General features: G+C 43.7%; 1 protein-coding gene and 1 long non-coding RNA gene across 7 annotated transcripts; both read left to right on the plus strand.

Annotated features, from left to right (window-relative positions):
• Window positions 1–11,985: 11,985 nt before the first annotated feature.
• LOC111949125 (uncharacterized) lies at window positions 11,986–17,614 on the plus strand. Of its 6 annotated transcripts, none has more exons than XM_078934441.1 (12): window positions 11,986–12,209; window positions 13,159–13,264; window positions 13,406–13,477; window positions 15,551–15,638; window positions 15,754–15,828; window positions 15,924–16,148; window positions 16,210–16,359; window positions 16,432–16,576; window positions 16,659–16,741; window positions 16,867–16,941; window positions 17,223–17,354; window positions 17,452–17,614. In XM_078934441.1, the coding sequence occupies exons 1-6, from the start codon at window positions 12,131–12,133 to the stop codon at window positions 16,113–16,115; spliced, it is 612 nt and encodes a 203-aa protein (XP_078790567.1). In that variant the 5' UTR covers window positions 11,986–12,130; the 3' UTR covers window positions 16,116–16,148; window positions 16,210–16,359; window positions 16,432–16,576; window positions 16,659–16,741; window positions 16,867–16,941; window positions 17,223–17,354; window positions 17,452–17,614. The 6 variants fall into 6 exon arrangements, with proteins under 6 accessions (XP_078790567.1, XP_078790568.1, XP_078790569.1 ...); XM_078934442.1 differs by having other exon boundaries at window positions 15,551–15,626; XM_078934438.1 differs by lacking the exon at window positions 11,986–12,209 and adding an exon at window positions 15,298–15,474 and having other exon boundaries at window positions 12,999–13,264.
• A 2,575-nt stretch (window positions 17,615–20,189) lies between these two features.
• On the plus strand, window positions 20,190–24,570 carry LOC111949126 (uncharacterized). Its single transcript, XR_002875169.2, has 4 exons — window positions 20,190–20,312; window positions 21,565–21,702; window positions 22,119–22,248; window positions 23,882–24,570. It is a non-coding gene; the product is annotated as an uncharacterized LOC111949126 (long non-coding RNA).

The raw sequence follows: 24,570 nt of genomic DNA on the forward strand, positions 1-24,570 counted from the left end.
GTGGAGGGGGGCACGGTGAAACATCCGTGCTCACCTTTCGCTGGCCCCCCCACAATTTTAACTTCCTCTGTAGACACACACACTGCATGCTAGCAGCACACACACAGCAAATACACACCACTCACAGAGGGACTCCGGAGTGGGGGGCTTTGCGGCTTGGCAGCGGTGGATCCCCCCACACTGGTGACCTCCTATTTTACCTGCAGCACACACACAGCACTCCCACATCTCCATACATGGGTGGGGTCGGGGGGGGGCGGCCGGTCTTCACCCGCCTGGTCCTCTCAGGGCGGCCGGGCTTATGGGTGTCCTGTCGGCTGCGGGAGGGGTCGGGCATGCGGCGCTGGGGGTCGGCCGGCTGGGGGGGGGGGGTTGCTGCTTGGCGGCGGGGGTGGGGAGGGTAACCAGATGATTGTGAGTATGTGTGTGTGAGTGCATGGGTAGGACCGACCTGGGGGCTGGCTCGCTGGGACCCTCTGGGGCTTTCCCTCCCCATCACAGAGAGGGGAGGGCACTGAGAGGGTTGGGGAGGGGGGGTCAGATATTATGGCGGGGGGGGTGGTAGTGCGTAGGGTTTTAGGGGGGTGGCTGTGGCTGTGGGTGCGTGGCGATCCCTGGGTTGCTAAGGTCGCGGGCCTGGGCTGGCTTGCGGGGACGGGGCGCCGGTCGGGTGGTGGCCGGCTCTTGGGTTCCGGGGGCCCTGGCTTCGTCCCTGGCCTTTGTCTCGGTGTCCGGCGCCCGGTGGCCCCCATGGCTGCCGCCTGGTACGGCTAAGCGCTCCTGTCTTGTGGCCTGGGGGCCGGACACTGGGTTCGCTTGTGCCTCTGGGCATTGGGGGGGCCCCTGTAGGGGGGCCCTCTCTGTGCCTGGCTGGTGGGGTGGGCGGTCCCCTCCTCCTCCCCTCCCGGGCTGCCTGGGTCCGGATGCTGGGGGGGCTTCTGGCCTGGGGGGCTCTCCTCCCCTCTCCTGGTCTGGCTGGGTAGGATCTGGCTCCCTTTATGAACACACGGTTCACGTCGGCAGCATGCATGTATCTCCACCCCCACGTGCACGTGCACACTCCACACTGCTCCCTGTCTGCTTCATCCCTCCTCCTTACCTACAGTGTATTGATGGACAGTTTTTTTTTCTCGCTCATCTTAGTGTCAGATTTTCACCTTTGATGTAACATTCGTCTTTCCAGCAGATCTGGTATAATTGTTACAGCTTAAATTAATAACTTAGTCAAACCAGTGCTTGTATCCTCCACCTTTTCACCTTTCTTCCTTTTACTCTCTTCCACCCTCCCCTCACATTTTTCCCCTCTCCCTCCCCACACACACTAAATGTAACAAATAAATAAAAAATAATACGACAAAAAGGGGTTTATACAAATCTACACTCTAGTTTCTTGAAGCTATATAACCTCTTTTTGTGATAGTAAAACCTGTCCAACACAAAAAGCCTTCAGCTCTAATCTGTTTGCTCAGCTGTTGGACAGAACAAGTTAAAAAAAAAAGAAAAAAAGAAACCTGCGGAGGGTTCCTGCTTCAATGCCAATTAATTTTCCAACAGGCCCCCAGGTATTATCAAGCCGATCACAGCCGCATATCTCTGATTGTAAACTCTCTCTGCAGCAAGGCTGTCCAGTGGGCTCAGGCGTTTCTGGCCGCCCATCCCATCACCCCATCACACATCTTCCATTCGATTGCTTCATTGGGGAATTCAGATTGGTGTTCGACCAGCCCAGAAAGCACGAAGAAGCCACCCGGCGGTTACTGAGTCTCAAACAAGGTAACCACCTGGTAAGTGATCATCTAGTCGACTTCCGCATCTTAGCAGTCGAAGCTGGTTGGCCGGATCCCGCTCTTAAATGCCTCTTCTATCAGTCATTGAATGATCGGATAAAAGACCACCTATGTTCTCAGCCGGAAGCAGACACCTTTGAAGACCCGGTCACTGCAGCCCTGAGGTCCGACGCCCGTTTATGTGAATGCCACATCGAACGACAGCGTAAGCCTCCGCCGCCCCCGGCTAATCTCGTTACCCCTGTTATGTTGGACCCACCTCCCAACCAGGAAACATCTCCCAATCAACATTACGAAGCCATGCAAATTGATCATGCTAAGCTTTCTCCTGTAGAAATACAGAGACGACGGGAGGAATGTTTTTGCTTTTATTGTGGCCAGCTGGGCCATCTAGTCTCGAAATGCAAATCTTGTTTAAACTCTCGAACCCCCCCGTTAGAGGTCAGGCCACGGGAGGAAAATTCTGAACTCACCTCATGTGGTAAGTTCTTGTTTGTTCCAGTCAAAATTAGTAATCAAAACCAAGTTATTGAGCTCCAAGCCCTTGTATATTCCAGAGCTGAACATAGTTTAATTGACCAACGCCTCGTTCAGGATCTCTCGCTGTCGATGGTTTCTCTTTCCATCCCTATTAATGCTGGTGGTTTGGGGGGTAAGCAACTTACGCGCATTACAAAGCGCACCAGTCCCGTTCTCATTTTGACCTCCGGTAATCACCGTGAATACCACCAGTTTTTTGTTACCCAGTGTCCTCAAACGCCTACAATCTTTATTATATTATTGAAATTATATTTCAACGTTTAGTTAATGACGTTTTGAGAGATTTCCTCAATCGGTTCGTCTTTGTTTACTTAGACGACATTTTGGTTTACTCCACTGATCCCGCACAGCATGAGCATCATGTCCGCCTTGTCCTCGAAAGGCTGCTCGAAAACCAGCTCTATGTCAAAGCCGAGAAATGTGAATTTCATGTTTCCACCATCCCATTTCTGGGCTACATCATAGTGGCTGGCAATATCCGCCCTGATCCAGCTAAAATTGAGGCAGTAATCCAGTGGGAAGTTCCCCCGACCCAGAAGAAGCTTCAGCAATTCCTATGATTTGCCAACTTCTACCGCCGGTTTATCCGTAATTACAGCAGCATTGCTTCCCCACTCACCCAACTCATCTCTATCAACAGAGTCTACCCCTGGAACCCGGAGGCTGATGCCGCATTTAAAAAACTCAAGTCACTCTTTGTATCTGCTCCCAAACTCATTCAACCTGACATAACTAAACAGTTTATAGTGGAAGTAGACGCCTCTGACTCCGGTGTGGGAGCTGTTTTGTCACAACGCAAAGAAAAAACAGGAAAACTTAAACCATGCGCCTATTTTTCCCGGAAGTTAAGTCCAGCAGAACGTAACTACGATGTTGGGAACCGTAAGCTCTTGGCCATCAAGTTCGCTCTAGAAGAATGGCGTCACTGGCTGGAGGGAGCGGAACAACCTTTTCTCGTATTGACTGACCCTAAGGACCTTGCCTATCTATGTAGCGCTAAAGGACTCAATTCCCGTCAGGCCCGCTGATGTTTGTTTTTCGATCGCTTCCATTTTACCATCACTTACCGTCCCGGCAGTCACAATGTCAAACCGGATGCTCTGTCTTGAAAATACAACACCTCCGATTCTAACTCTGACTCTCCCATCCTTCCCCCTTCATGTTTCATCTGCAACCTCACCTGGGAAGTCGAAACCAAGGTTCTCCAAGCTCAAGGCAACACCCCTGAAGGCGTCGCCTGTCCCCCTGGCACCCTGTTTGTCCCGGTCTCGTTAAGATCTGAAGTGCTCACATGGGGACACACTTCTCGCATCGCCTGCCATGGGGGGGTCTACCGTACCACCAGACTACTCAAACGAAGTTTTTTTTGGCCCACCATGGATCACGATGTCAGGGAGTATATCGCGGCCTGTACCACTTGTGCTCGCTCTAAAACATCCAATAGACCACCCTCAGGACAACTATTGCCACTACCCACGCCCAGCCGTCCATGGTCTCACATTGCGGTTGACTTTGTCACCGGACTCCCACCTTCGCAGGGCCATACGGTTATCCTGACAGTCATAGATCGTTTTTCTAAATCTGCCCAGTTTATTCCTCTGCCACAGCTCCCATCTACCTTGGAAACAGCCGACGTCCTCGTCAATCATGTCTTCCGCGATCATGGACTCCCCTGTGACATTATATCGGACCGGGGTCCACAATTCACGTCACAGGTATGGAGGGCTTTCTGTTCCGCCCTAGGTGCCACTGTCAGCCTTACGTCAGGCTACCACCCCCAGTCCAACGGCCAGGCAGAACGGGTGAACCAAGAACTGGAGGCGGCTCTCAGGTGTCTGGCGGCCCAGAATCAGGAGGACTGGTCTAAGTTCCTGGTGTGGGTGGAATATGCCCACAACAGCCATCCCTCCACGGCTACCGGCATATCTCCCTTTGAGGCCTCCTTGGGCTACTCTCCCCCTCTATATCCTTCCCAAGAATTGGATCTGGCAGTGCCCTCGGTCCAGCTCCACCTCCAACGGTGTCGTGACATCTGGCTGCAGACCAGGGCGGCTCTCCTTTGCACTAAGGAGAGCAACTGCCAGATAGCCAACCGCCACAGGGGGGTGAGTCCCAATTACCAGCCCGGCCAGAAGGTTTGGTTGTCTGCCCGTAATATTCCCATCCAGGCCTCGTCACGCGAGTTGGCCCCCAAGTTCATCGGACCCTACACCATAGAACGTGTCATCATCCCCACTTGTGTCAGACTCTGTCACCCGGCCGCCCTCAAGATTCACCCTACGTTCCACGTCTCCCAGATCAAGCCAGTCACGAGAGCTCGCTGTGCCCGCCGTCCACTTCCCCACCAACCGCCCGTACCATCGACGGCGCCCCCCGCTTTCACGGTCAGCAAGATCCTGGATGTCCGGCACCGTGGCCGTGGTGTGCAGTTTCTGGTGGATTGGGAGGGGTATGGTCCAGAGGAACGTTCTTGGATCTCCCGTACCCTGATTGTGGACCATACCCTGATCGACGACTTTTACTGTGACAACCCCGATCGTCGTCTTGGACCGCCAGGTGGCGGTCGTTGAGAGGGGGGTGCTGTCATGGTGGCCTGTCAGTCACTCTCCCCCTCCCCTGCTGATTCTGCCTAGGATCGAGACCAGCTGTTTCCACTTACCTCTTCATTGCTTCTGCCTTCTTAAGGAGCTCATGGATCTTCAGCCGACGCCAGATCGTTGTTCCTCCTATGGTGCTTATTTTGGCCACGTCTCGTTTCTGTGAATTGCCATGCTTCATGTCACTAATTGCTCCTCTCGCTCTGCCTCAGGAATATCCTGTTCTGACACTCACCTGGTCGCGATCCTTTGGCCTCACATGCTGCGCTCCTGGACTCCCGCTGCAAGACTCCTCCAGCCAGCCGACGCTCATCTCCCTGGGAAAAAACTCCATTCCTCACCTTCAGCCAAATTAAACCTCCTCAACCTACCCCCTTTGTCCGAGTCTCCTTCCAGGTTTCAGCATTTGGGTCACTCTGTTTCCACATCAGATCACGATAATTTTCCTATTGAAGTCTTTGTATTCATGATCCTTTTGAGTTAATGTTTTAGTTCGAAGCCCATCGAGACGACTGTTGTTGTGATTTTGGGCTATACAAATAAATTTTAATTGAATTGAATTGAATTGAATTGAATTGAATTGAACAGACAGACGCTTTATTAATTTCCCAAGGGAGAAATTCAGGTGTCCGGCAGCAAAACACACACAAACACACACACACACAATAAATAACAAAAAAGTTATAGTTCATAAAATATCAGTTCATATCAGGAGAGGTTTGCTTCAGTGTCAGATGTAAAATATTCAAATAAATACCAATTTTTAAGTGAAATGAATTTCATTTTACATCAATGGGCCTCTGTATATGAATGTGTAATAATAAGTGATTAGGCTACCATATTGGCTGAGGCATTTTTTCTAACTGAGTAAAAAAAAAAAAAAAAAAAACTGTTTTTCGCTTTTACGTTACTGGTCCGGCCCACTTGGGATCAGAATGCGGCCCCCGAACCAAAATGAGTTTGACACCCCTGTGGTAAGAGGTGAACTTTCTATCTGAACTGATGGTTTATTTAACCCATCGGGACGATTAGCATATATATATATATATATATATTTCGCTTTATATCGCCGAATCTTGACTGCACATTACCGTGACAAGGCGCCGCACCATGTAACAAAGAGCGGTAGTCCGCTTTTCATGAAAAAAACAATCCAATTCGGAAAAAAAACAAGAATTGAGGACTAATAACTGGTTAATTATTTCTTTTGTAAGTGACCACGGTCTAAGCGGATTAATGGCCTTCGAAGTATGCATTATCACTTTTTAACGCACTTCGCTTCGCGTCGGATGGTTCAGGCTTCCACTGCGTGAGTTAAAAAGTTGTAATGCCCACTTCATCGGCCATTAAACCTTATGTGTACAACGCTCTCACAACTGGGCAACATTGTGGCGATGACCGTCACTGTTTTTCTTCCGTGTGTGTGAAAAGCGTGGCTGCAGATTGGTAAACAAAGCATCTTAGCCACATTAAGGCGCTCTCCTTCATCCTGTGATTCTTCCTCATCTTCTCATTTTATTGTTTCTAGAAAGAATTAGTACCCCCCCTCCCCCCCTTATTTTTGAGGTAATATTCAGGCTCCTGAACTGTCTACAACTTCTGGAGAAGCTACATTAAACAATATTTAAAAAAAAATATTCATACTTTGAGAACCTAATTAGTTAAGGCACATTCATTCCATTTTTTGTCTTGTACTGAAAAATATTTTCTTGTGGAAATCAGACAAAGTTGAGTGTTCCCTTTCTATATTTTCCGTTACCAAAATAAAAGCACTATGAATTTGACTGGGTAAAGCAACTTGTAAATGAGATATATTTGTAGTGCTTCGCATTGTGATCATTAAATAAACTGAATTTGACAATTTTATTACAATGAAAGATGTATTGAAATTCAGGTAGAGTTTTTTCGAAGTCATATTTTCTTTAAAAAGGAAAAAAAATTGTTCCGGTAAAATATGGGGATACACACCGTATCGTGGGGCGCATATCGGGATACGTTTTATATCCCCTAATTTTTGACAATACACAGCCCTTTGCAGCATTAGACAAGAACTCCAAAGTATTTTTCCTCATCTCGGCAGCAGAGCGGGCTCCGATCCTGCTCCTTCCCCCAACAGGTGCACCCAATGAGTTATATCGCTAGAGGAGACATCACGTCAGGCATCGTCGCTGCTGTCTGTCTGGCCACAAATATTCTCGTCCACTTCACAGCATATATTCTCCCTTGTGATGCAACGAGCCAAAAAACGGCGTGCAAGTGGTAGCCATCCACTACACTGATCTCCTGTAAAATCCTCACACGCAGCATCCATTGCATGGACCAGAGACTTCTGATATTGAGCCCAATGCTCATACACCCTCCACCTCCAAGCGGAGAAAAATTCCTCGATAGGATTGAGAAAAGGAGAGTAAATTGGTAGGGACACTATGAAGATCCTTGGATGAGTAGTGAACCAGGCCCTGATGAGCGGGCCACGGTGGAAATTCACATTGTCCCATACAATAACATATAGTGGTAGGTGAGGGCCTACGAGATCTCTCTCAGTTTCACGGATCAAAATGAAGGCGGTCCAAGAAGATGAAGAGCTTCTGTGTATTGCATGGCCCAAGACTGGGGATGTGTGGCCACACCATTCTCAGATGCTGTGCTCGGTGCTGTGCTCTCTCGCACTTATCACTTTTTTTCCTTTTAGCGTTGCTCTCTGCTCTCCCACTGCGGTTACATTCAGCAGAGAAGAGCTTTTGCACATCCGGGAGTCCAGTGCCGGACTTTTTAATCCTGTTTTCACTCATACGGATAGTTTTTTGGAGATCCTGATCGGAGGCGCAGCAGCCCTGTGTGGAATTAGCAAACGGCGTCAACGCGGTAAGCGGGCAGGCGCGCTAGTCAAGCGGAGGCAGCGTGGCTTACGCACCGCTCTACCAGCCATACACCTAGGAAACGTCCGCTCTCTGGCCAACAAAGTGGATGAACTGCTGCTTCTCCTAAACAAAAACTCGGATTTTCGCTGTTCCTCCGCCCTGTGCTTTACTGAAACCTGGCTCAGTGAACAGATCCCGGACAGCGCACTTCACCTGCCGGGCTTCCAGCTGCACCGCGCGGACCGCAACACCGCGCTGTCGGGGAAATCAAAGGGAGGCGGAACGTGCTTCTATATAAACGAAGGTTGGTGCACAGATGTCACTGTGCTAAAGAAGACATGCAGCCCGCACTTGGAGTCTTTTTTCATAAACTGTAGACCATTCTATTCTCCGCGGGAGTTTTCCTCGTTCGTGCTGGTCGGTGTTTACATTCCACCACAGGCGTGCGTAACGGAGGCGTTACAGCAACTCGCTGACCAGATCACAGAGGTTGAAAGAAACCACCCCGACTCTCTGGTGATTACACTCGGGGATTTCAACAGAGCAAACCTCAAGGCTGAAATACCCAAATACAAACAGCACGTGACTTGCCCCACCAGAGGCTTGAACATTTTGGACCACTGCTACACAACAATAACGGACGCATATCACTCTGTTTCCCGCGCTGCCCTGGGACTCTCCGACCACTGCCTAGTCTATCTTATCCCAACCTATAGGCAAAAGCTGAAATCAGCTAAGCCCATAGTGAAGACTGGGAAGAGATGGTCAGATGAGTCAAAGTTGCAACTGCAAGCCTGCTTTGACTGCACTGATTGGAGCGTCTTCGAGGCTGCTGCCTCAGACCTGGATGAACTCACTGACACTGTCACATCCTACATCAGTTTCTGTGAGGACATGTGTGTGGAGACTAAAACCTTCTGCACATTCAACAACAACAAACCATGGTTCACTGCTAAACTGAGGCAACTACGTCAGGACAAAGAAGAGGCCTACAGGAGTGGAGATCGGGACCGGTATAAACAGGCTAGAAACAAGCTAACAAAGGAGATCAAGGCTGCAAAGAGGTCCTTCACTGCAAAGCTGATGGACCAGTTTTCTGCCAACGACTCCTCTGCAGTTTGGAAAGGCCTGCAGACCATCACCAACTACCGGAGACCATCCCCCCGCCCCTCAGACAGTTACCACCTGGCTGAGGAGCTTAACGACTTCTACTCAAGGTTCGAAAGAACATCACCTTCCCCCTCAGCCACCATCTCCATCACACAGGATCTACCCGCAATCCCAACCTCCCCCACACCTGCCCCCTCATCCGCACTGACGATCTGTGAACGAGATGTGCGTCAACAGTTCCAGAAGCAGAAGATCAGGAAGGCTCCAGGACCCGATGGAGTCTCTCCCTCCTGCCTGAAAGTCTGTGCTGACCAGCTAGCTCCCATCTTCACCAGGATCTTCAACAGCTCCCTGGAGATGTGTGTGGTACCTGCATGCCTCAAACTCTCCACCATCATTCCAGTCCCCAAGAAGTCCCCAGTCACAGGACTAAATGACTACAGACCAGTCGCCCTGACCTCGGTAGTCATGAAATCCTTCGAACGACTGGTGCTGAACCACCTGAAGGTCATCACAGAGCCTCTGCTAGACCCCCTGCAGTTTGCCTACAGAGCAAACAGGTCAGGGGACGACGCAGTCAACATGGCTCTCCACTACATCCTGCACCACCTGGACTCTGCAGACACCTACGCACGGGTCCTATTCGTGGACTATAGCTCTGCATTTAATACCATCGTCCCAGAGCTCCTCCACCAGAAGTTGTCCCAGCTCGCCGTGCCTCTCCCCACCTGTCAGTGGATCATCAGTTTCCTCACCGACAGGAGGCAGCAGGTAAAACTGGGTCGCTTCACATCCAGCACCCGGATCCTGAACACTGGCGCCCCCCAGGGGTGTGTTCTCTCCCCTCTGCTCTTCTCCCTCTACACCAATGACTGCAGATCAGGAGCCCCCTCTGTGAAACTCTTGAAGTTTGCAGACGACACCACAGTCATTGGGCTCATCCGGGACGGTGATGAGACTGCATATAGAGGAGAAGTGGAGCGGCTAGTCCTCTGGAGCAGCCAGAACCACCTGGAGCTGAACCCACTCAAAACAGTGGAGATGACAGTGGACTTCAGGAGGAACCCCTCCACTCCCCCCCCACTCACAATTCTCAACAGCACTGTCCCCTCAACAGACTCACACAGGTTCCTGGGGTCCACCATCTCACGGGACCTTAAGTGGACCGCTCACATTGACTCACTCCGGAAAAAGGCTCAGCAGAGGTTGTACTTCCTGCGACAACTCAAGAAGTTCAACCTGCCTCAGGAGCTGCTGACCATTTTCTACACTGCAATAATCCAGTCTGTCCTGACCACATCCATCACGGTCTGGTTTGGTTCAGCTACCAGACACGACAGAAACAGACTTCAGAGAATCATCAGATCTGCTGAGAGGATTATTGGTACCAGCCTTCTCCCCATTCAGGACCTGTACCGATCCCGTGCCAGGAAGCGGGCTGGCAGGATCGTAAAAGACCCCTCTCATCCTGGACACTGCCTTTTTAGCCTCCTCCCGTCAGGGCGACGCTTTAGGACACTGCGAACCAAAACCACTCGCCACAAAGACAGCTTCTTCCCCCGAGCTGTCACTCTTATGAACACCTGACTCCAGACTACTCAAGGACACTGTACAATCACATAAACTGTCCAACTGGAATTACTGCTGCTGCATTTTTCATTTTTTATCTTTTTGTCTTGTTATTTCAATCTATTTCCTTATTCAGTTATGTTTATTTATTCATACAGCTACCTTACACTTACCTTCTTTTATATTATTTATCCCTTTATTATTTATCCTTCTACCTTGCTAGTTTGCACGAGAGCACAAGTAACCGAAGTCAAATTCCCTGTACATGCGCTGTACTTGGCAAATAAAGTGATTCTGATTCTGATTCTGATTCTGATATGGCAGCACACATAGTTATATTGCCCCCTCGCTGGCCTGGGACATCCTACTTCGTTAGTCAAGTTCTAGTTTCACCTGACTGTCAATTGCTGTAATAAATGTATCAAATGTTTCAAGGGATTCATATATCGTATTCATGTACCGGTATTATGTTCTTGACTAATTTTGACAATTGAACAGACTATTGTGCATGTGATGACTTACACAATAAATGAAATGATGCTGACTCATTTTGGAGCGAACAACCATTAGACTGAGAATCAACAATCAGTTTAGATCAACAAGATCTATTCACTTGGAAATTGTGCTAAATGAAAGCTACCTGTACTTCATCAATTGAAAGATGTACTGAGATGTTGAGACATGTACTAAGACATTTAAAATTTGATGAAACTAATGAGAAATGCCATTCTGTTGTGAACAATTGCCAAGTGGTTTTGAGGTTTGTCCATGTTGTTTTGAGAAGGTAATTTCTGTTTAAAAAATGAGCCAAACCAATGGAGAAAGACTGTAATAAAATCATTCAGCTGAGTAAAAACAAGCTTTTCTAAAATTTTACCTAAAAATGAAAGGTTGGATACCCGCCGGTAGTTATTTAAATTGGACACATCTAAACCACTCTTCTTCAGAATGGGTCTCACCAAAGCAGTCTTTAGGGGTGCAGGGATCTCTAGATGACCCAACTCCCAATGTTATAGTGCCTAGGATAGCACAAGGGTTACATCAGAAAACAACAGATATAGAAGACTAAATAAACAGAAATGTATCATTGATTTATTTACTTATTGATTGTTTTATTTACTTTTTATTTTATTTGTATGAGTTTTTTGAATACATTTTGTACAAAAAACAGTTAATAATAGAGCACAGTTAATAGTATTGTACATGTTCCATACAAATTTACTGGCTCTCAGACACTCACAAGTTGCGTGTGTGCGCTAAAGTTGCAGCCCAGCCTGAGCTAGACCTGCTGACTATTGACAGCTATGTGGACTTTTCTGGAGGTTTAGCAGTTGGATAAAAGGACAGAAGATGGTGAGCAGTCCATCAAGGAATCATCTGGAAAAAACAGATTGTCAGAACTTTGCCAGATCCACAGTCTTCTTTGTTTTGTGTGTTTCTCTGAGCAGCTGCTAATCACTGCATTGAAAGCAGACTGAACAACCCAGTCTCATCCTAAAATGTGTAGTAGCTACATTTGTCCACATGAAAATGCGTGAGAGTTTTACAAAAACGCCCCCTAAACTGTGAGGCGGATACGTTTCATTTTTCTATTCATTTTCTACAAGTCTTCTCAGGATCACGTGACTTTGGAGGTTTGGCCTGCCGTGAGCAAAAAACATGGCGGATGCACGTTCATTTTTCGGTGGAATATCCCATAAAACAAGATATTTTGAGGACTAATTTTTATTTTGACAACATTTCTAGTGAGAAATATACCATTTTCTTTTAAAATGTGCTTTCATGTTGGACATACAGTTTGTAGTTTGCTTGTTTCGTTCAACTTTTTCTCCCAAAGGCTCTGTGTTACGTTGGAGAAACACGTTAACTTTCATTCATATCTGCAGACGTGCGCGTGGGTCACGTGACTTATATGTTTCTCTTTTTTTCCGCAGAAAATTGTAAAATATGAGTGAATATGGACTGATTTATTTTTGAAAACATTTCTAGCAGTATATATCCCCTTTATTTTCATAATATCCATTCATTGCAGACATGCAGTTCGTAGTTTGTTTGTTACGTTCAACTTTTCCTCAAGGATCTGAACGCGTCTGATCTTTTCCATAAATATATGCAGGCTGACGTGGGTCACGTGACGTGCCTTTCTCTTTTTTTCCTGTGGAAAATCTCGTAAAAAGGTACGTTGCGATTTATTAATTTCTTTTATTTACATTTCTAGGGACCCGTGTATAGGTTTTCTCGTTCCGTGTTGCTGTTGCGGCGATTAGGCTTTGATTGACATGTGACAACAAACCGGAAAAATGTTGAGTTCAGGGACTGACCAAAGAGTTCTTTAAATTGATTTTTCTGCATTTTAATTTATTTACACTACGAGTCTAATGGTGTGTGATAAAAAACCTATAAATATTATGATAAATGAGATGAAACAATTATTTTGATGGAGTTTATAAAATATTAGCATCTATTATATTCTTTTTTCTTTAACTGTCAATTTTTTTGACGTATCTCATATATTATAGTATTACAATGAAGTGCTCTAATTTATCTGTTAAAAAAGGTTTCATCACTGTTTCCTGTAGTAATTCTCAATAAAGTTTTAAATATGATATATTAAATAGGATATATTATCTAAAGTAATCAGGCTTTTAAGCCTTCAATTTGCCCCAATTGACATGAAGTGCGCATTTCGAAAAGCCAGTGAACGCAGCGTCATACGGGCACCCCCACCCCACTCCCCCGGAAACCCCCGGATGAACCCGCAGGAAGGCGCGCGGCTGAAGAACTCTTGGACAGCTGGAAGGTGGGCGATGCTTTGAACTTTTCTCTGTAGAAATGTAATGTTTAGATTTGGGAAACCAGAGATGGGTTTTTAGTAAAAACGTGTTGGCTGTTTAGGATTAACGTTGAATGACGAGGCGTTTTTCCATCTTAAATTTAAAAGGCCGCAGCATCACGGTGAAGGCCTCTTCTGTATAGAGGACGGGGGCGGAAACGTCACGTGGTCTCCGCAGAGGTAAGTTTCCTTTTGGGTCATTTAGCCAGAAACGGGGGTCTGCAGCCCTTTAAACAGCTAAGAGCCTTTCTAATGTCTCACTGTGCAGAACTCAGTAGGACACACAAGGTGTCTCTTCAGCGTTTAGAAAATCAAACACTCATTTGCATTTATGTTATTTTGGAAACTGGATAACTACTGGGGTTTACAAAGGCTTTTTTTTACACATTGTAGATTTTATGTTGTTAGTACATCTCAGCCAGTATTTCTTTAAAGGCCTATATCATGCAATATCAACTTTTTAAAATTTTAAAGTGTATTATAATGTTAATTCCTCACAAAACTTAATCCACAGCAGTATTTTGATCCATTCACGCATCTCTCAACATTCCTCTGAAACCCTCTGAGCACCAGCCCCTCCCAATTCACAATAAGAGGGTCCTCACATTGTGACGTCATCATAAGTGAGGAGCAGCCTCTTCCAGGAAGAGCCTGTGCAGCTAAACCGCCTCCAGGCTAACAGACACCCCCACTTCCTCTATGGAGCTAGCGGTGATCAGCAAAATGCTTTCATTACACAATATGCACATCCATCTTTGCAAAAGTTTGGATGGAAGAAACGCAGAAACGCTGCTGACGCCGACTCTAGGTTGATGTCATGAAATAGGCGACACCCACAAGAAGAGAAAGGCGGAGCCTCAGAGATCGAGGAAATAGTTTATTCTAAATGGCTAGCATGGGATAGGCCCTCTAAATTGTGCGTATTGACCTCAAATTGATTTTTTGTGGTACGTTGTCAGGTTTAAAAAAATTGGTCATAAATGCTGGAATTTCTTAAAATATTGTGCATTACCGCTTGATAGATTATTGAAGCATTATGGGTACTGTAGTCAGGAGCCTGGCACAGTAATACTTTGCTTCAACTGTTGAGTAGATCACCAAGTTGAGTAAAGTTTGACTTATCTGACTGTTTTGTTTTGCGTGATGCGCTGTGTCGTCTGAAAAATAGGATATTTGTTTGAATTAAAAACATTTTTATTTTTTGTCGGAGAACCACAAAGGAGGGGTCAAGGAGCCACTTGTGGCTGTGGAGCCTCAGGCTGCAAACCCCTGGTCTAAACAATTATGGCTGATTTGGCTGACCACATTTATTTATCCTAGCGTTGTCAACAAAGTTAAAGAGCCGCTCCAATGGAAGTCACGTTTTTAAGATCAAACATTTTTCTCATTATTGAGAACATTAACAAAAATATAAACATATACAGAATAATATAAGATTAAAACTGTTTCTGAGTATTTATTCAAATCTCGATGGATCAGGAGAAGATGAAACTCATTGTCTCAAAAAGCTCTTAGTTGTGACGCTCTAACTGCCATGAATGGGCCAAAGTCTCTGCTCCGCTCCAATTCTGATGCATCCACTTGCAGACAAAAACCAGTAGATCCATTAATGTCCTGAGTTCCCTAGTCTGAGCTAGTATCTGGCTCAAAAGTGTACACATGGATAGCTCCAATGTTGCTCATTGATTTTTTTTTTTGCTATGCTAATGTCGGCTAGGGCTTGTGAGGTGCTATAAGCTAGCGGGAGAGAGAATCAACAAACGGTTTATGGGAAATTAGCAGAGGCAAACATCTGCACCACAGCTCTGAGGTGAAATTCTTATGAGCTGCTGTGCTGCAGAAAAATGTCTTTAAAAACAAAATGATCGTAATTAAAAAAAACACTGGGAACGATTTTATAATAGCTAAAAATTCTGTTAGAAAGTCTGATTCCTGATTCTTGTATGTGTGTATGTATATACATAAAAGAACCTCGTGTTTTTTTCCCTTTCCTCTTTCAGACGGGTCAGTTATTTGGAGACAACATGCACAAATAGTTCCTGGACTGATTTTCTGCTAACTTTGAGATGGAGAGGCTGTCAGGTTCATCTGTTTCAGGGTCCTGCATGCTCTCCCTCCATGTTGGCTGTAGCAGTGGATGGAACTTGCAAAATGTACTGTTTTGAGAGCCAACTGGGGTGTGTAAAAAATTTTTCCACCTACATTTTTGATGGTATAAATGTTTTTCTTATGTAAACTTTTCTGTTCTTTTAGGCTCAGTGGTTATTTTGAAGATGCGTTTCTGACCAAAAACACTGTGGAGACCTCCTTTGTGAACTGCATTCATGGGGCAATAGAACATGTAAAGCTATTTTAATGTCTTCTTCCTTAAGAAAATGAACACGCCTGCCTATATGTCTTAATGTATTTTGTGTCATATCATCATGTTTATGTACAATATTCATTTGTTTTGATAGAATCCTGGAGATGGGAGATGTGGAGCAGGAAAGTTTGTGGCAGCACCAGAGTCCTCCAACAAGTCTTCTGGCAAAGTAAATGAGGAAGGATCGCAGTCTGCCATCGTGGAGTTTTGCTGAAAGGACTGAACACGTTCCATCCATGCATCCATCTTCTTCCATTCATCCAGAACCAGGTTGTGAGGGCAGCAGTCTTAGCAAAGATGCCCAGACTTCCCTCTCCTCCAGCTCCTCTTGGGGGACCCCGGGGCCAGCTGAGAGACGTAGTCTCCCCAGCGTGTCCTGGGTCTTCCTTAGGGCCTCTGCCCAGTGAGACATGCATGGAACCCCCCCCCCAGGGAGGCGTCCTCCTCTGGATGTAGAGTGGAAGCGGCTCCACTCAGAGCTCTCTCCAGGTGAGCGAGCTTCCTGAACCTGTTCCGTTGAGATATTTTCATGAACCCCTTCTATTTGCAGAAACGGCTTTCTCCACAGACCTTGCAGTTCTTCTGCTCTGATGTAGTCTACGAGTTCTGATCGCATTTGGAGAAGGTTGGCGTTCCTTGTCCTGAGATGCAGGACCTGTTGAACATGTGTCCTTTTCAAGTTCACTCTTGGATGTGTGAGGTAATAATTATCAACGGCTTATTTCTCATTATTCCTGTTGGAGTTTTTTTCTAATCCCTTATGTTTCAAAAGTTTGCAAACATACATTTTGGTTGAAATGATGAGGATCCGAGGATGAAATCAAGAAGGGACAACTTCAGGGAAAGGGACTGAACCGACTGAACAGCTTCCTCTCTTCAGCAGACACATCTTCCGAGTACATATGTGTCAAAAACTGGTAAATACTCATTGAAGATGCATCCTTTTTGTGTAATTTGTTTTCTCAGTTTAATACATTTTGATCCTTTCATTCTGCACAGACATCCTCGCCGTTCAGGCCGGTGGCTGGAACAAGCGGAAGTCAGAAAAGCTGGAGCAGACGTTACCAGAATGATACCTCCAGGTAAAGATTGTGGTAATGTTGTAGATAAATGTTGGCTTGTTTCTTTCATGTTACTCTCATGCTGTTGATGTGGAATATCTCTTGATTTCTTCAGTATTATTAATACATTAATCTCTTCCCACAAGGACCAATCAAAATGACCCAGAGAAAAACACTGAAGGGCTTTGTCTGAGCATCAGGAAAACAAGAATCAGCATATGGTAAAAATCTTTTGTAACCCTTGTGCTATCTTAGATGACCCCCCCCCCCCTTCCATTGAGGTGTTCTCCCTACCATGACAAAGGTGGATAAAGGTGAAAAGATTTCATGTAATCCATGGACACCAGTGAAGATCACAAATCATTGAAGAAAAAAGGTTCAGAGCACTGTCTAGTGGGTCTAGATGACCCAACTCCCAATGGTAAAGTGCCTAGGATAGCACAAGGGTTACACTTTCTAAAGTTGTTGCATAACTGATCAAGCATGATGTGATGGATTGCAGGTTATGGTGCCATGGTAAAGAACTAAAGGCTCTAGGATGTCATGCTGCTGACCAGACTGTGGTTGGTGAAGTCCAGCAGCACTGCGGGTCCTTGAAGTGTGGTTGAAGAGCTCTCCTCCCAGCTTTTGGAAGGTTCTGCCCCGCAAAGCCAGGAGGTTTCTCTTTGTGATCTGCATGGATGTCCAGGGCTTGTGGCATTTATGTGTTTTCCTCTTCATTTCATTCTCAGGCAGCACAGAGGCCTTGATGGAGAGAGAACATGAGGGACTAATTGTCTGCTGAGGAGGAGACTTTCTGCAGTTCAAGCCCCAGCTCCACCCCTAAAAAAGGCTTATAAGAAGGAAAACCTCATTTCAACTTTGTACCAATAAATAAATGACTTTTAATTGAAATGAGAGATTTTTTTTCTGCACCGCACCAATGAAGGTTTTTTCAACCTAAATTTCAACAATTACATTATTTTTTTAACCTCCGTTCAAGTTTCTACAACACTAGCTAAACATTTCAGTGCTCACACCTGTGCTGAAGACACTTCTCATTTTATCTCAAACGTTTGGCCTTTGATTTGTATGTCCAACACCTTAGAATGAAACACTGACCTATTAAACTCATATAATGTGCTATGCATCTCCAAATCCTTTGTCAGGGTACAGACTACATTTTAATTGAGCAAGACTGAAGTAAAATGTAGCAAAATGACAATGGGTTATCTTAAATTAGGGGTAAATGACATGAGAAATTAAGAATATTAGAAGTGTGGAGTGATATGTGTATCAGTATGTTAGCTGCAGGAAGGGGGCTGTCCTTGACACGTCCCTTTACTCAGACAGGATGACAGGTAGGGAAGGGGGTAGCCGATGATCTGCTCCAGTATCTTCAGCACTGAAGCTTCTGCTGCTCTTCTTCAGTTTGATCTGAGAGCCAGACCATGATGCAGTTGGACTGGCTGAGCGGTAGGTTGCCAGCAGCTTCAGACGTGCTGATGTGCCTTGTTGATAACGTCCTGGATGTTAGGAAACCAAGTTAGATCAGCTGAGATGGGGATGCCCAGGAAAGGGAAGCTGTGAACCCTCCTCTATGCCTACTAAAGTCCAAGATGACTTTCATGGTCTTTTATTTGCCGATCAGCCTTACACTATACAGTTTCCGCACTTGTCTACAAAGTTCACCTCAGTGACCTTTCATAAGTCTTTGTTATTGGCAAGTTAATTACTTATATCCAAGACATGGAGATGTGGGTCCAGTATGAGCAGGATTTGGGAAATGGCAGTTGCCAAGAACTCACATGAAGTTTCAAGGTTTTTGCCTTTATTTGGAGGAAAAAAAGTTGTTGTCCTTTGTTTGTTGTGCAGAATTGCAAACCTAGAAAGAAATCAACTTGAAAGAATTTATATAAATGTATTTGCCCTTCTTTTGACCCTTCTACATCATGAATATTTGGTGGCTGTTGCTTGGCGACTGTGAGATCTCTCCATAGGATTGACATGGGCTGGGCCTCTCAATGACCTTGATATGATTGTTCTTCAGCCATTCCTTGGTTGCCTTGGCTGTAGGTTCTAGGTCACTAACCTGTTGGAAGACCCATCCATGACTGATTTGAAGGGTCCTGACTTAAGGAGGGTAGGAAGTTCTCACTCAAGATTTTCCATTAATGGCTCCATCAACGTGGTGACGTAGCTCTGTGCAGAAAAATAGCCACAAAGCATAATGCTTCCACCTCCATGTTTGACAGTGGGGAAGCTGTTCTTGGGGTCATAGGTAGCAATTCTCTTCCTCCAAACCCAATGGTTGAGTCCAGTGACGTGCGGTGAGGTTAATGGCTGGTGAGGCACTGACGTCATCAGTCAGATTTACAAACATATGAACCATGAGTATAAATAACTGAGTAGCTTATTCACCATTTGATTGACAACAGTTAAAGTTTTGTTTAAAATATAATTTCAACATGTTTTTTTTCATATACAAACTGCAGCATAGAAAAAAGCACAAACGTTATTATCGTCTTACCTTTAGTTGTAAATAAAGTCCATACGCCGCTCCTTCTGAAGAAAATGAGTTGCCGCTTCCTATCACTTCTTCTAGTATTTTTTAGCGTCATAATCTCAGGGCTCACCGGCGCCCCCTAACATGAGGCACGAGAACTGCAACATGAGGCACGAGAACTGCTGGCCTCACCCAGCGGCTTTTTCGCCGTCGTTTAGCGCTCAGCACAAGAAACACGTCCCTCACATACAGTTATTTATAAAAACAAGCACTGTGCATCATATACATCTGCTAAATTATTTAAACTCAGCTCATATAGTACAAGTGATTGAACCGACATACAGAGAGACAGCAGTACCGTCTGACTGCATAGGTATTGCGCAATCCAAGGTGAGGCTCAGCGGGCTGGTGCCTCATCGCACGTCACTTAGTATCTGAACGGCAAATGCGGAAATTCAGCGATTTTGAAAAGAAAAAACACCCAAAAATGGTACATTTAAATGGAAAATGACCGCAAAGCACAACTTACTGATTAAATATAATAATTGAATTTATTTGTTCTCTTTTCTTCCCATAATGACAGGTGAGGCTGTGCCTCACCTGCCTCTCCTGACTGCACGTCACTGGTTGAGTCGATGCCAAAGAGCTCAGTTTTGAGCCAAACATTCCATTATGCAGAATAAAATGATAAAGCAAACCCTATTTTTCAGTGTGTGATTTTCATTTTTTCATAAATCTTAGGACAATTTAGATGATAAAAGTAACAAATATATGAAAACAGTATAATACAGTAAATATGTAAATATTTGATGTGATGAACAATGTTTATCTGATTTAGACCCAACATGAAATATTTTTTGACACACACAAATCAAGTTGTGTTATTTACTGCTCGTAATTTAGACACAAATGATAGAAATGTTAGGTTTATATGCCAAAGAGGCCATGTGAAAATTTTAGTGCAAATACGCATGCGTGCGCGCCGTGCACATAAAGCCACCCCACCCCCACGTGTCCGCGCGCCGGTCGGGGGGTGTTGGGCGTCAATAAAGGTAATCTGGTTGTCGCGCTTTCTGCATCTCTGCGCGAGCTAAAGAAGTCTCAAAGGTAAGAAATGTAAACACAAGAGGCATTAATGAAAATACTTTATGATCATCTGAAAGTATTTTCATCTGACAGATGAATGCAGCTGTTGTTGTTATTACTGTGTGACGGAGGAGCGGTGCTGAAAAATACGGCCTCCAGTCCATCGAGAGACTGAACGTAACACGACTGCAGGGTACTATGATCATAGAAACATGTATTAATTATTTGTTTCGACTGTATAGTTATTGTGGTCGAGCAGAGGAAGGGAGGTTTGTGAGAATCGGGGTTACATTAGCTAATGATTATGGCAGCGCTCGCGCCACCGCCGGTTTCCCGGCAAAAAAAGGAACAGTAATTTCCTGATATATTAAAGTGTTATGATTGACCTATTTAGGGGTTTTCTCCAAATTTACACAAAAAACGTTGTAACAACGATCATCTGGACTTGGTTTTGTAAATATTTTAAAACAGTCTCTGTCTCAGAGACCTGGACTGACTGACTCCTCCCCCTCACGTTCCAAACAGGAAGTACAAGGAGCCAAAATCCTATAGACTTCTAAAGAGAAACAAACAGCTGTCAGTCAGCCATTCTATGGGTCAGATTAACCATTCTTGTTGTGATACCCTTTTAAACAGGTTTTTGCTAATTCCAGTTATTTGTTTTACAAAACTGTTTCTTTATCACAAGTTATTCAAATTATAGACTGACCAACAGATGCCTCAGTAATAGCATGTGCCACCTTGAATGTTTGTTTGACAAATTCCACCAAGCTCACTTTCAGTGGAAGCAGTGTGGACTTTCAACAGCTTACTCCTGATTGGCGACAGTAGTTGCCATAGAAACGTTGACTCAGATCAATCACTGTCAACTGGCTCCAACGTGGTGACGTCGTTATCACAGAGAAACGACGACAGAATTGACTTTGTTATGAGGATCTGGAAGTAAATGGGTGACGTCACACTCGCTCAAACCTTTTCTCTGATCCAGTCAAACTGCTTTTTTACCAGTTTTATTCCAGAAATCATTTTTGGATAAGAGGAAAGACATCTTCAGCTCAAAACCAAGTCTTCATGACCTTTTTTTTTTATAACTTTTCTTTTTAAAATTCAGAACTAATAACCTGCACATTCTTACAAAACTGTTAGACTTCAATTGCTACCTTAATTTAATTGTAAAACTAACAACCATTGTCATTAATATGGCAATATTTTCCCCAAATCTTATCAGAATGGGGAACTGGAGACATAAAAATTCTGCTTTTCCTATTTTCAGCTGACTCTGCCACGAGGCTCGACAACTTCTTGCATCAACTGTGATCGCTGTGGCCGCCAAAACATCCAAATGTAAGGCGGGCTACAAAGATTTCAGGCCAAAAGAGAACGCCTCACATGTGATGAAGTGTCTGTATTGGTATGTATTTACCATCTGTCACTCAGAGTCATTAACCAATTGTCGATCTGTTCACAGTGTTATATGATAATTTAAATTTTGACGATGACGATACAAAAATTGCTGCCAAACCTGCCAAAAAGTCCCGCCTCTTACCACACACATGTTGTGCCCCCTAAGTTGCCCTAAGTTCCCTGATCAAGCATAAACGTGCTTTGCCTGGATGAAGGCCTTGTATCAGGTATACTGGTAATAATAATTTTACATTCACCTCAGTCTGTTGTTTTAACTCATTATTCATGGAAGCTTGATGACATGACTTCAATGTGCATGAACTCTAGTTTAATTAGAAACTTTCATTTGTGAACCGTCAGCAGATCTGGTCATGTCTCACCAAAACAACCACACTAATCATTTCATCATTTTCATCCATTAAGGTTGGAAAAACCAGCAGCCTTCCAGTGCTTCAGCCGTCCAACCATCAACCGTTTCAGACATCCATCCTCCCATCACTTCAGCCCCACAGCCGTCCACCAGTGTGCCAACTTCTGACATTTTACTATCCTGGTACAATCTTATTTTTCTGCACAGTTAGCAAAAATGATGTGTTTTTTAGATATTCCTGTGTTTTTTTATCCTCAACAAATGTTTCTCCAAAGAAATATGAAAATACAGAATTATTCATCTGGTGGTTATTTTTACACTTTTCCTCAAATATTTAATAAGAAAGAAATAATTCAGTTCAAGTTTACTTTAGCTTTTCTTTTTAATGGGCATTACAGTTGATATAAAACATATAATATGCAATTAAAATGTTTTGTAGTTAAAAACATTTTACACACTATTAAAAGATTCTATAAAATATTATTTAAAAAGAATCCTTTCCAAGAAAATGTTGACTACCGTATATCTTCCCATAGTAGCCCTGGCGTTTATTCCATCACAGACAGAACAGTGATGGTTAATGGGTTTATTTTGCAGCAAAATATCATCAAAAAATGCAGACAAACACCAGCAGATGAACATTTCAGGATTTATTCAAACGATGAGAACATTGGATTGTGTTCTGATCAGCACTGGCTGTTGACGTTTCTTTTCTCCTTGAAGCATCAGCCTCCGTATCAAAAATCATGTTGGTTGTCATGAGGATCTCTTTCCTGGAGACACGCCCACCTTTCCGTCTTTGTGCAATAATTCATGTTCAAACCAGTTCTTCTAAGTTGTCGCTCGCTTTCTTTGCATTTCCACCAGTAAAAAGTAATACGACAAAATACTTGCCGAATTTGTAAAGATTTGGATTTTGTATTATTAATTTGCCTTTTTTAGTCTTTTATTATAAAATAACTATGCATTATTACTTTATTTTAACTAACACATTTATCTTAGTTTACAGTAGTCCTCTTAAACATCTCTTAAACAAGTTTACACTTTTCATCTTTCAGAATGCAGCCGTGTGATTGGAGGAAAAGATTAATATGCAATAAGGACATTTAAAGAAAAAAGGAGCAGTTTTTATTTTACATTATTACTATTTTAAAGTAGAACTCTAACGTATATAAATGCTTTTTTATTAATTTGTTTGGCATATTTACTGTGTTAGAGTTCTGATGATTGTTTTGAGTGGTAAACGTTTTTATTTTATTTATGAAACCCAGATGGAGTTAATGGAGTGCTAGTCATGTTTTATGTTGTATATATTATTAATGAATTTATTTATTTATTTTGAAGTGCCTAATTGCAAGTAAAGAAGGCGGGGTTATGGTTAAAATACGTACGGACAATCCAGCAACGTGCCTCTTCAACATGAATTTCCATCAGTTTTTTTGCTTGGTCGCAAATAAATAAGTCCAAATAATAATCAGCCTAATTTGTTTTTTTGTTTATTTAAAATTATATAAATATTTTCTAATTTTGTCAATAAAAGGTCAAAAGGGGTAGATGATGGATGCATGTCCAAGTTTTATTATTCATGTTCTACAAGTTGTTAGATATTGATTATTTGATGCTTTTGTGCTATGCGTTAAAAATCAATGTAATATTGTAATTATTCATAAATATTTGAATAATACTAATATTTCCTACAAAGGATAATTGACACTAATCAAATTAAAAACAGTCGCCCTGTAAGCACTGAGTGAACAAACTGTAGCCCATCGTTTTCTATCACTGTTTGATTGAACCTTCTCTACTTTTCTTGCAGGGGGGGGTCATGGCCTCTACGCTGGATCCCAAAAAAGAGACAAAAAAACCCCGACCTCAACCCCCACTCTTAGTCAGACATGTTTATTTTTTTATTTACAATAATAAATAATATACTATGTACATTTATTTTGTTTTACTTTTTTATACTTAGTTTCCTTATTTCCTATAATATTTATTAGTAGTTGTTGTTTGTTGATGTTATGTCCTCTTTTAGCCTCTTTTATGTTAAAATAGACGTAAATGATCCAGATGCTGATATTCTAATATATAGACAGATTTATGAATGAATTATTCTCAACAGAAGTTCAACACTATTGTGGTAGCAGTTTGACTGTTTTACTGTTTAGTTTTACTGCAATCTGTCGTGCCTCACCCACTGTCCATCCCATAAAAAAGAACAATTCTACATCATTAACCTTTTTTTATTTTTATTCATAAATACAAAGTTAGAAATCATACCCCCCCCCCCCCCCCCCCATTTTTCTAACTTTATCAATGAGTTCAAACAAAACATGAACACAATAAGAAACTCTGACAATAAGAAAGCATTTAAAACATTCAATCTGTGCGTCAGTTTCAATGTTTTTGTGAAAAATTTCATAATAATCCTCTGGTTTGTTTCTTTCTTGTTGCTGTTGGGAATTGTTTTGAATTGTTACAGTCAATAAAGTTTGTATAAAAAAACAA

This window comes from Oryzias latipes, chromosome 17 (genome assembly GCF_053564925.1).
Source record: "Oryzias latipes strain Hd-rR chromosome 17, Olatipes_Hd-rR_3.1".
Taxonomy (NCBI): domain Eukaryota; kingdom Metazoa; phylum Chordata; class Actinopteri; order Beloniformes; family Adrianichthyidae; genus Oryzias; species Oryzias latipes.